General features: G+C 42.0%; 1 protein-coding gene across 1 annotated transcript; it reads right to left on the bottom strand.

Annotated features, from left to right (window-relative positions):
• Positions 1-11,567: 11,567 nt before the first annotated feature.
• Positions 11,568-12,974, bottom strand: LOC149218600 (brassinosteroid-responsive RING protein 1-like). Its single transcript, XM_089382426.1, has one exon. The coding sequence runs from the start codon at positions 12,482-12,484 to the stop codon at positions 11,963-11,965; it is 522 nt and encodes a 173-aa protein (XP_089238552.1). The 5' UTR covers positions 12,485-12,974; the 3' UTR covers positions 11,568-11,962.

Below are 12,974 nucleotides of genomic sequence, written 5' to 3'. Positions count from 1 at the left end.
GGGACCTGGTGTAGGCAAAAAGAGTGTTTATTAGATAGTGGAAGGCCCACTTGATAACCAAGCTCGACGAATAGACCCCAAAATGTTTAATGGGGTGCAAAAGGTCAGCATCAAGATGGAAGTGTTGGGCAGATGTAGACTTGGAAGAAATGAGGAATGTTTTGATTGGACAACGGTGCAACCCTCCCTATGCGTAGTCCCAATGGGAGTACCCCAGAAGTTTTAAAGGAACACAAAAGTGAAGGGCCAAGATCATAAACATTTAGGGAATGTGGTAGCATGTGAAGGCATAAAAAATTGAATCTATCAGTTTTTCCCTTAGATATTTAATGAAGGAATTGGCTGTAGAACACAAAGCCCAAGACCCTTTTCTCCCCCCTCATGGTAGGCCTGTGGCATCATTTTATTGGCCAAGGAGACATCATCATGATGTTGATACAAGGGGACACGTGGAAGGAAGATTTGACATTTTTGGATGGCCTAATGGGGCAAATTTGGGTGACATGTGTCACTACTCCGGAGGCGCTATGTCTCACTGATGACGTCAACATGACATCATCCCACTAGTAGGAGCCCAAAAGGTTTTGGGCAGTGCACAGAGGAATTGAAGGGCTGAATGGGCATCAGGATGATAGGTCAGTTTTCAGAGTCAATGAAAAAATCTTTGGGAAGCCCTACGAGACATGTATGCCCTTAAGGATTACCCCAAAAGAAAAGAAAATAAAAGCCTGTTTGGAAAAGGTCAGGATGTTGGAGTAATGAGACATGAATGAGTATGAGTTGGGATTAATAGATCATTTCGACAGGCCTTTGAATGGCTATTTCATGCGTCGAGAAGACCCCACGAGACACATAAGCCTGTAATGCTTAAGCCGAAGGAAACAAATGAGTACTAGTGAACATCGTGAGGGTAACAAAGTCGGGATACACAGATTTTGCCAACATTTGACAGTTCCATAAAATGGCAGAAGGTGCACCCAAGTATTGGTTTTGTGGTGGTTTTCATGGGTTTTGGTTTCCAGGAGCCTATAGGCTATTTTCAGTGAAAAATACTGTGGGCCCTGGGCTATAGGAAAAATCATTGAGGACAAATGTTTAATGGTTGGAATAAGTCGGCAATTTTGGAAGAAGTCCTCCAATTTTGGGAGGTGTGCCAAATGTGGCATTGCACCATATTCATGGATAACAGAGCTTAAACAGATCGACAACTAGATCTGGAAAGTAGTGACAATGGAATAATTAGTGTTAATGATCCATAATGGGAAATTGTCCAGAGCAAGAAAATGATGCTGCAAGGATGACAATATACATAATTACTTAATGAGCCTCGGTCAAACTAAAAACACAACACCTAGTCTTTCTTGCACTCCATGAAAAATTAAATGGAAAAGATTACTGGGTGCAGAAAAATTGAATATATATCAAAGGAGCCATGCTAGAGGTACAAGAATAACTCTGTGATCAATTAATAAGCACAGAAGAGCCTTGCTTAAGTGTGCAGTGTTATAGAGAATCGATTCTCAGTATGAAAAACTCTTGGAGCCCATTCTGTGATTAATATTGTTGTAGTGCGTAATTTGATTGAGATTTAATTCTCAACATGGAGTAGCACACAGGTGTCCAATATCAGGTTTAATGTAGTTGCAATAGCCAAGTTTTTTGATGCAACAACATGATGGAGAGCCATGCTGAGAGTATATTTCCAGGCAAAGTGGCTGACAACTCAGATAGCATTGTTCTCTATGTAATAGAGAAACAAAACAATACATTGTAATTATGTAGGGTGGGGATGTAACATTGTTGGGAGTTGGAGTATAGAGATTTGTGTGAAGAGTGTTTATCATTGGATGTGAATGAGTGAGTAGAAGGGAGACTGGCACCGAGAGCCCAAAATTATATAGAGAAAATGAGGGCCGAGACCAGAGTTGATTGAGAAGTGAAGGATGTAGTGCAAAGAAGAACTGCAAGGTAGCGAGAAAGGTATTGTGTGGAGTAGTTGACCATGTTATTTTTATACATATTTCTAATGATTTGTATATTTCCTCTCTTTGTAAAGTAGGTTGTGGCCTGCATTCATAGGAGGTGGGTCTCTCTTGGAAAGTAGTAGCTTTCTATCTTAAAGGGGCTGAGGCCTCCTGTGAGTGGGTGCCCACAAACAACTTTATGTAATTAAGTAGGAGCTTAAACTATATCATAATAACAAATAGATTGGTGGTTCTTTCCCTTTGGGTTTCCACGTAAAAATACCTGTGTCAATATGTGTATGTTGCTGATCCGGATTTAAACAGGAACGCAACAAATTACAGAGATAACCATATACACAAAGATGCAGCGGAAATAATACTTCATTTCATTAATGGAAAATACTGAAATATGCTAACAACCAGAAATGGAAATAAACTAGCTAGGGCGATGGTAGCTTATCTCTGAGAAGAGATGTGATGGCTACATGCCTCTGAACTGTGTTACAATGAGGCTCGAAGGCCTATTTATTGTTGAGAAACAATGAAAAAACCCTTAATATTCCAAAACCTAACCCTAGGAGATGAAACGCCAAACTGTGGGCCCCGTTTGGGGTAAATTGGTACATCAACTTCCCGGGGTCATAACTTTGGCATATGATCTCCGTTTGACGCATACAATAGCTCGTTAGAAAGATCTATCCGAGTACTACCATTGTTGGAACGGGCAACATCGGTCCATCGGTCCATTCCATGGACCCATGTTGCCCCCGGATTCCCCAAAAAACGTCGTTTAGGGCCTCAAAACGGCTCCGGAAGTTCAGGACCCGAAAAACTGCTAAAAATAGTAAGTTGTGCTACAATTAAGGAAACTGAAAATGCTGAGAAAGACAATGGTGGGGGTCCAGGTGGACTTGGCGGGTGGCCACCAATATCCACCTGGATCATTCCTCCCCCCTTAGGAAGCAATGGTCCCCATTGTGTTGAGCTCCTCCATGAGATGAGGAAACTTTTGCTGAACCTGTTCCCTGGTGAGCCACTTGCCCTGCTGAAGGAGTTGGCCGGCTTTGACAACTCGATACAGTTGGATATTCTGTTGGCGAGTGTTCTTGATCTGTGTGTCCATGATCCGATCAGTTGCAGCTTGTTCCATGCAATCTGGATTTAATTCTGTGGGTTTGAGTTGTTCTGCAATGTCGGATGTGTCTAGCAATGGTGGAAAGTATGGCCGAAGGTGGTCCACATTGAACACTGGGTGCAGGCCAAGGAATGGGGGAATGCTGAGCTCAAATGCATTCTCTCCCATAGCCTTAGTAATGGTGTAAGGACCATATCGGAGTGGTCTCAATTTCCGATAGGCTCCAGTAAGGCGTTCCTTTTGCAAATGCAACCAGACTTTGTCGCCCACCTAAAACTTGTGTGGCACCCGATGTTGATCATGTCGCTGCTTGTACCTGGCATTTGATTTCTCAAGAATTTCATGGACCTGCTGGCGAATATGTTGGATGCGCTCAATGAAGCTGGTGGCCTTATCTGTTTTGGACTGGACATGAGCTGAATTCATGTGAGTAGCGGCAAGTGGCATGGCCAAATCAATGGGGCATAGTGGCTGGAATCCCAAACCCACCTGAAAAGGGCTATGGCTAGTGGAGCTGTGAAGAGCTCGGTTGTAGCTGTGCTGAACATAGGGGAGGCTCTCGTCCCATGTGCGTGGATGCTTTGAGTTATACATGCGCAGAATGTGCACAATCATCCTATTGACCACCTCTGCCTGGCCATCAGTTTGAGGATGGAAGGTTGTGGACTTCATGAGTTTGGTGTCCAGCATTGACCAGAGACTGGACCAAAATGCGCTGAGAAACCGACTGTCCCGATCTGAGATGATAGACTGTGGGATCCCAAAGTGCACCCAAACTCGTTCAAAGAAGAGTTTAGCAGTGGCTTCTGCTGTGATATTCTTCTTGCAGGCCACCATAATGGCCATCTTCGAGAACCTGTCGACGACCACAAAAAACAGTCATTTCCATGCTTAGTGGAAGGAAGGCCTGACATGTAATCCATGGAGATGGTTTCCCAAGGTCGACTAGGGGTAGGCAACGGGGTATAGAGGTCGTGCTTCTTAATGGTTGGTTTGGCAATGGCACAGGCAGTACATGATCTTATGTACTTCCCAACATCCTGTCGAAGATTCGGCCAATAGAAATAATTTTGTAGTACTGCCACTGTTTTCTCGACCCCGAAATGCCCAGCAGCCCGACTGTAGTGTGCTTCCCAAATCATCTTGGCACGCTCGCTTGAAGGAACACAAAGGTGACCGAGGTGGCATAATAGGGCATCCTGGAGGTGAAATTCTGCAACACGCCGACCCTCCAAGAGTTTCTGGTATGTGTGGCTGAATTCTGGGTCGCTTTTGTAGAGAAGTGGCTAATCAGAAGTCTCGTGCCCACAAGAGTTGAGCACGGTGGTTAACGCCATGATCGGTGGTCGACTGAGGCAATCTGCAACATTATTGGTGCTGCCCTTCTTATACTTGATATTCAAGTGGAACTGTTGCAGGTATGTAGACCACTTCTGATGGCAATCATTCTGTAATTTCCCTTGGGTCTGTATGAACTGCAGGGGTCGGTGGTCTGTGCGGATGACCGTTTCTTTCCCCAAAATGTAATGCTTCCATTGTCGGTAGGCCTGTACAATGGAATACATCTCTTTATCATAAGTGGGGTACTTCCGGACTGTGTCTGAAAGTGTTTCACTGTGATATGCCACTGGGTGTCCATGTTGAGTAAGGACTGCCCCAATAGCGTAGTCAGAGGCATCTGTCTCGACCTCAAATGGTTGTTGTAAATCTGGTAACGCGAACACTGGTGCCATGCAGAGGCGATCCTTCAACTCCATGAATGCCTTCTGTTGAGATTCAGACCAAAAGAATTTTGCTTTCGCCCCTCCCTTGGTGACCTGACTCAAGGGCCAAGAAATATGAGAAAACCCCAACACAAACCTGCGGTAGAAGTTGGCAAGACCTAGAAAGCTACGGAGCTCTGTTAGAGTGGTTGGAGAGGACCAATCCCGAATGACTTGGATCTTGGCTGGATCGACATGCACCCCCTGTTCATCAATGATGTATCCCAGATACTGAACCTGGGTCATGCCAAAAGTGCATTTCTCCAAATTGGCACATAGCTTGTGTTGCCGCAGTGTTTGGAGAACCTGTCGGATGTGGTGGAGGTGCTCTTCCCAACTCTGGCTGAAGATTAGAATGTCATCCAAGTATACTAATACAAAGGAGTTGGTGAATGGCCGCAAGATGTCATCCATTAGCCTCATAAAGGTTGCAGGAGCATTCGTCAATCCGAAAGGCATGACCAACCATTCGAAGAGGCCCTCCTTGGATTTGAAGGCAGTCTTCCACACATCAGAGGGTTCGATTGGTACCTGGTGATATCCTGACTTCAGATCGATCTTGCTGAAATATTTCGCCCCCTTTAGTTGGTCTAGGAGGTCATCAATCCGCGGGATCGGGTACCTATTACGGACAGTGATCTTGTTCAGCGCCCGATAGTCAATACAGAGTCTCCACGTCCCATCCTTCTTCTGTATGAACACGATCGGGTTCCCACAGGGCGATGAACTCGGACGGATGTGACCTTGCTGCAGGAGCTCCTGAATCTGCCTCTTGATTTCATTGTTCTCCAGAACGGAGCGCCGATAAATTGGTCCATTGGGTAGCGGCGCACCTGGGGTCAGATCGATGGAGTGCTTGACTTGACAGTGTAGAGGAACCCCTGCCGGGGAGGTGAAGATGTCCTCGTACTCCTCCACAATCTTGTCCATCTGTAGTTGTCGTGCAGAGGGACCCCGTCTGGAGGCCGCGGCCACTGTCTTCTTCTTTCCTTGAGGGCGTATCATCAAGAAAACAAATTTCCTGGTTTTGGAAATGATCTTACTGCATTTTTTTGCAGTAATCAAAGAGATGGCGGCAGGTGGTGCTACCTCTGGTATCCTGAACAACTTATTTCCCAATGTAATAATAACAGCACGGGGCCTTGATTCATACACAGCATGTCGCTTCCACAAGTATGGTTGTCCTAGTAATACATCACAAACTTCAAGGGGAGCAATGTCACACAGTACCTCATCCGTGAAGGGCTTGATGTTGTATGGAAGGCGACACTGCTGGCTCACGCGAAGATCTCGTCCTTGGTGAAGCCACCCAATGGTGTATGGTTGTGGATGTGCTGTGGTCGGTAAGCCCGACCGCTTCACGACCTCTGCCGAAATGAGGTTCTTTTGACTCCCGCTATCAATAATGAACTGTATCGGGGAGCCCTTTACCCACATCTGAGAGTGGAAGAGACGCTCCTCCTCCTCTGGATCTTCGGGTTCATTTTTCTGGATCTTTGCGGTAGCAACAGTGGCGCTGGGATCCGCATCAATGATCTGCTTCCCTTTTTCATACCCCTTATCGGGTTCTGACTCAGAGTCGGAACATGCATCTGATTCTGAAACCTTTAGCTCAGCCACCAGTGACTGCTTGGCCCGACACTCACTTGTGTTGTGAGTGGAGCTCTTATGGAACTCGCACCATTTTCTAGTGTCCTTTCTCGGCTTCGCGGCGCTGTTCTTTGCTTGCAGCTTCGGTTGGTTGTCTTGGGCTGTCCCGCCTTGGCTTTGTCCTTTGTTCTGTGGTTTCGGGGCACCTTTCCCCTGCTTTGGATTCGCAGATCCAAAGTCTCGCTTCTTTTGTTTAAACTTCTGCTCGACCTTGACGACATATCGGTATGCTGCGCCGAGCGAGGGGATGTTTAGGAATTGTATTTCTTCCTGGATGTACTTGTGCAGGCAGCCACGATATTTGAGTATCAAATGTTGCTCCGAATCCTTGATACCCAACTTTGTGCAAAGGGTATGGAAAAGATTGGTGAACTCCGGCACGTCTTGGTCCCCTCCCTGCCGCAGCGTGGTCCACTTTATGTATTCATCCTCATAGCTTCCAACAGGGTAGTACTGCTCCTTGATGGCATCCCGGAACGAATCCCAGGTGGGTGCGGCTGAAAATAGTGAGCCAGTACTTTCATCCTTCTGCTCGCAGTAGGTTTCCCACCAGTCCTTGACGTGGGGGGCTACTTTGAGGAGAGCAAAAACAATCTTTTCCCGACTCGAAAATTCATGAACAGAAAAATAACCCTCTAGCAGATTTAACCATTTATCTACGGCATCTGCGTCTATCTGACCCTCGAATATGGGGATTTCAAAATTAACTTGTACCTTAAAGGGTGTGGCGTTTCCAGAGTAGCTGCTGGAAGCCGATGCATTGCTTTTGGGTAGCCGTTGAAGGATCTGGGCAAAGCTGTCCATCATCGCGTTCCGTTGTCGCTCGAGGGCTTCTTCGAGCAAGATTTTGATGGGATCTCCTGCCCCCTCGTCTTTCTTCTCGTCCGCCATGGGAGGCCGTCGGGATTTGCGAGGCTGGTCTTGCAAAGGTTCAACCAGTTCAAGCCCTAACTCCTTATATCCCGACCTTGTTGGGGACATGCAAAGAAAAACAGAGAAAAAGCAGACCCCTCTGATACCACTGATCCGGATTTAAACAGGAACGCAACAAATTACAGAGATAACCATATACACAAAGATGCAGCGGAAATAATACTTCATTTCATTAATGGAAAATACTGAAATATGCTTACAACCAGAAATGGAAATAAACCAGCTAGGGCGATGGTAGCTTATCTCTGAGAAGAGATGTGATGGCTACATGCCTCTGAACTGTGTTACAATGAGGCTCGAAGGCCTATTTATTGTTGAGAAACAATGAAATAACCCTTAATATTCCAAAACCTAACCCTAGGAGATGAAACACCAAACTGTGGGCCCCGTTTGGGGTAAATTGGTACATCAACTTCCCGGGGTCGTAACTTTGGCATATGATCTCCGTTTGACGCATATAATAGCTCGTTAGAAATATCTATCCGAGTACTACCATGTTGCCCCTGGATTCCCCAAAAAACGTCGTTTAGGGCCTCAAAACGGCTCCGGAAGTTCAGGACACGAAAAACTGCTAAAAATAGTAAGTTGTGCTACAATTAAGGAAACTGAAAATGCTGAGAAAGACAATGGTGGGGGTCCAGGTGGACTTGGCGGGTGGCCACCAATATCCATCGGGATCAGTTGCTCAATTGATGGATTTTATGTTAATTTGAACATTTTATATTGTTGTACATGTATTGTATTAAGAATGCTCACACAAATAAATAATTGACAAGAGTGAAAGGAAATTAAGAATTGAGCTTAAAGTTTAAGAACCTAATTAATTAGTTATTCACCCCATCTCTCAGGAATTCCTTATTCCAACAGTGTGTGTTTGTCTCCTCATCTTGATTGGTTGCATCACATGTGTGCCCTAAACTATCAAACCATCTATGTGAGAGTCCCTTAGCACATCACATGCCAAAGGTGAACTAACTCATATGTACGAAGTGTCCAACTCAACCTTCTTCATGTTGTGCACAACACATTTGTGGAATTTCTTTCTTAGATGATCATGTAAGTTTATGTCCACCTGTGTCATGAATTGGGGGTCTTATATCCTCCCCTACCTAGTTTTTTACGATTCCCAACAACCAAAACCATTATATCATATTGAAGCCACCAAACATAACTATTGTCATGACCTTGAAGTGTTGCATCATGTCTCTACTATTGTGGTAGCCCTCCAAACTATATTTACATGCCTCTATGTGTTGGATGCCCCTGCAGCTTTAGCCAATTAGGTAGTTAGTATGCCAATTGCACCAATATTTGTAAGAAATCACATCACTACAGAAACAAATTTCTTTCTCTCCACATCAACTTAACTCTTGCTACTCCTCAACCTTTCATATATAAAAATCAGTCTTTATGCCTTCCCGTCATGGGACCAAATATGCTTAGCTATGTTTGAAAGTCAACACTCTTGAACTTTGGTGAAACATAATCCCCTATTATTATTATTTAAAAATATTAACAATCAAACATAGTCAACCACATTATTCAAACAAAGGAAACCTTCTTCATGCATAGTCATCCTTGGTCAACATAACTCAACCATATTCAAATTATAGTCAACCATGGTTGACCAAAGTCAGACATTGTCAACCTTAGTCAACTAAGGTCATCCTTGGTTTGTCACAACCAAGGTTTAAAAATGTTTTGTAATATCAATATTAATGTTAATAAAGTTGACCAATAATAATATGAATAAAATTATAATAATAATATTGTGATGTGGTAATGTACAAAAATTTATCCAACATTGCAATGTGACAAACATTGTCACTGTGTTACACTACATTGTAATTTATCCAATGTTGCAGTGCGACATTACAAGATTAGTCAACCACATTTAATAATGTGGTTGATTATGTTTGACTATGTTTGACAATCAACACTCTTCAAGTTCAGTCAAACATAATCCCTATTATTATTATTGATTAATATTAATAGTCAAACATAGTCAACCACATTTGTCAAACATAATCAAACAAAATCACCATTTATAGTCAATGTTTAAGTAGTTGACTGTGATCAAACTTGGTCTCCCCTTTGTTTATCATATTTAACAATATTCAATCTTGTTCACTCATAGTCATCCTTAGTAAACATAACTCAACCATATTCAATCATTATCGACCATGGTTGACCAAAGTAAAACATTGTCAACCTTAGTCAACTAAGGTCATCCTTGGTGAGTCACAATCAAGATTTAAAAATGTGTAATAATATCAATATTAATATTAATAAAGTTGATTAATAATAATAATATTAATATTGATGTTGTGACATTGGAATGGTACAAAAATCTATCCAACATCACAATGTGACAAACATCGTGAGAACATTACAATACATTGCAATTTATCAAACATCATAATGCAACATTACAAAGTTAGTCAACCACATTTAGTTGTGTGACTGATTATGTTTGACAATCAACACTCTTCAACTCCCATCAAACATTAAATCACCTATTATTATTATTGATTAATACTAATAGTCAATCATTGGCAACCACATTAGTTAAGCATAGTAAGAAAAGCCATCCTTTATGCTTAATGTTTAAATAATTGACCATTATCAAACTTGCTCAACCCTATGTTTGCCCTATTTAACAATAGTCAAGCTTGTTCACTCAAAGTTGTCCTCAGTCAACATTACTCGACCATATTAAAATATAGTCAACCACGGTTGACCAAAGTCAAGTGTTTTCAACCTTAGTTAACTAAGGCTATCCTTGGTCAATGACAATCAAGATTTTAAAATTTTAATTTATAATAATAATAATATTAATAAAGTTGACTAATAATAATAATAATAATGATGTGGTTCTCATTATTATTATTGAATATAATATTGATAGTTCACTAAACGTGGTCAACCTTATAACATTACTATTAATAAAGTTGAGTAGTAATAATAATATTATTACTTAGTAAGGTTAATTATATTAACCATATTTAATTATAGTCAACCATAGTTGTTTAAGGTTAAACATTGTCAACCATAGTCAACCCGATGTTTACCATATTCAACAATAGTCAACCTTGTTAGTTCATAGTCATCTTTAGTTAATGTAACTCAACCATATTCAATTATAGTCAAAGGTAAACCTTGGTTGGTCATAGTTATGATTTAAAATTGTTTAATCATCTACTATTAATACTAAATAATAATCATAAGCTATTTCTCCCTATGCACATTAACCATCAACTAGCACAACTACATGGAGTTGTCTTTAGTGAGAATGTTTGGAATTTCGGCATCGGAGGTGAAATCTTGATTTGTATTATAAAAATTGGAGGTGAAATCTTGATTTGTACCATTTAAATTGATTTTTTAACTGTATATATGAATTCAGCACCCTGAAAAACCCCAAAGGCACTTCCATTGTGTAGAGGTTACCCATGAAGCTTATGATTTCAATAAATTCTTGCCAGATTTATTAGAAATTACACATGAAAAGCCCAAAAAAAACCTTCCAAAAGACCTCAACAAAAAACTTGGTTGTGAATTTCAATGACCAATTGTTAATGTTTCAAAACTTTCAGTCAAATTTTATCATAATTTTACCAAAATTTTCATTATTTTTTTGGTTAATTTCTAGACTCTTTAAAATAAAGTTTTCTTTTCTTGAGAACCCAATCACGTGTATGTAGTATGCCCTCTGGAATTAAAAAAACAAAAAAAGCCATCACACGGGGAGCAGAGACGGAGCCATTAAACCTAACACGTGTTTACCGCGTCTTGGGGCAAGAGCCATTGCTCTCGGAGCAGCAACTAAAGTGAAGGCCAGGATTCAATTCGTGGAAAGCAAAAGAAGGATTCAATTCGTGGAAGGCACAAAAAGGAGATGAGACACCGACAAACCATCATGGCCGGCAGAACTGGGCTCCAACTCATGCTCCGTTAATAAACGACGGATTGAAAGGGGATGCGACGATTGCAGTTACCTGCACCGTCCAATCATGCCAGTCCCTTTCTATTTTCTACTAACCAATGGCTCACAATAAAATTTTGGAAAAAGCACATTTGATTAAATTATGTAAAGAAGCCTGTACTTGTGCGACAAACACATCCTGCAATAGATACGTACCGTATTGCTTAGATGAAAAGTCTGACAAAAAATCCGAGACTTCCGGAAGCTACAATTAAAATTATGGTCGAATATACGATGCAGCCGCAGAAATTTACTAATAGTGAGCATTCACATACATAAATCTCAAATTTGTTGGTTACCAATAGGCCCTAGAATTTCTGAGAAGCATTCTTTAAGCGTGGTGCATTTAATTTTTTTTTATTAGCTTTTGTTTATATGAACAGAAAGCGTTTTGGCAGAAGACATAATCGGCGAAGGGTCTTCTGGGTGCCATCACATCCCATTTTGTCCCTTTTTGCAAATATATTATCTCCGGATTCAGCCTCTAGCTTGAAAATTCTCTTTCACAATAATATCTCTTCTAATATCTCTGCTACGACGAAATTGCTATATCTTCACCGAAAATATAAGAGATTCGATCGACGATCCAGGATTTCCTCACCTCCGCATCGAGTATTCTCCCTGGCATAAGAGAAGATCTGCAGAGAGGGCACGTCGTTTGGCGATGATCAATCCACTTATCCAAACAATTCCTGTGAAATATATGATGGCAATTACACAATTCTCTGATATCCTCATCTTCCTCGAAGGAACTCAAACAGACGGCACACACGATATCATCCCCGACCGGCGCACAGAATCTCTCGGCGAACATATGGAATGGAACGGCAGGCAAGTTTTTTCTAATCGTATCAGCAGAGATCGAAGGTCGAACGGAAGAGGCGTTGTTATCAGGCAAATCTGGCCATGAAGAGCTGTCGGGTTCTTCAGAGTCAGCTACCCCGGCAAAATGAAGAACCCAATTCATCACAGTCTTTATATAAGATAACGTGCATGCAAAGTGAAACAGCAGATTTGGAATAGCGAGGCCATAAGAGCCTGCAGGGAATCCCATGACCTAAAAAGCTCGAAGAAAATCCCCCTCGGAAACACCTTAGGACTTCAAACGCCAATGCCTTTGCCTGAAGCCTCTCTAATGCTTGATATGATGTATATAGACACCAAGGCTTGAACGTAGACGAATTTCCAAAAAGAATCTAGGGATCCCAACAAATCCAGCCCATACATGATGAACGTAGACGAAGTTCCAAGAAGAATCTAGGGATCCCGGCAAATCTAGGTCATATATGATGAACGTAGACGAAGTTCCGAGACGAATCTAGGGATCCCAGCAAATCCAGCTCATATATGATGAACGTAGACGAAGTTCTGAGAAGAATCTAGGGATCCCAGCAAATCCAGCTCATGTATGATGGGTTTGAATGGAGACTCGAACCTGGAGAAGAGATGTGAAGGGATCCCGCCCATAACACAGCCTAGAGCCAACTACTCCCCAACTGCAACGGATATCCGGTACAGCTTATACTACGAGGCAAACACGGAAG

Source organism: Pinus tabuliformis, chromosome Q (genome assembly GCF_031772625.1).
Source record: "Pinus tabuliformis cultivar Carrire ecotype Pingquan chromosome Q, CPIR1, whole genome shotgun sequence".
Taxonomy (NCBI): domain Eukaryota; kingdom Viridiplantae; phylum Streptophyta; class Pinopsida; order Pinales; family Pinaceae; genus Pinus; species Pinus tabuliformis.
This window is presented reverse-complemented; position numbering and strand designations above follow the sequence as displayed.

Bases quoted from the DNA above. Each gene is read 5' to 3' on its own strand.
- LOC149218600 (XM_089382426.1), bottom strand. From the start codon at position 12,484: ATGGGATTCCCTGCAGGCTCTTATGGCCTCGCTATTCCAAATCTGCTG.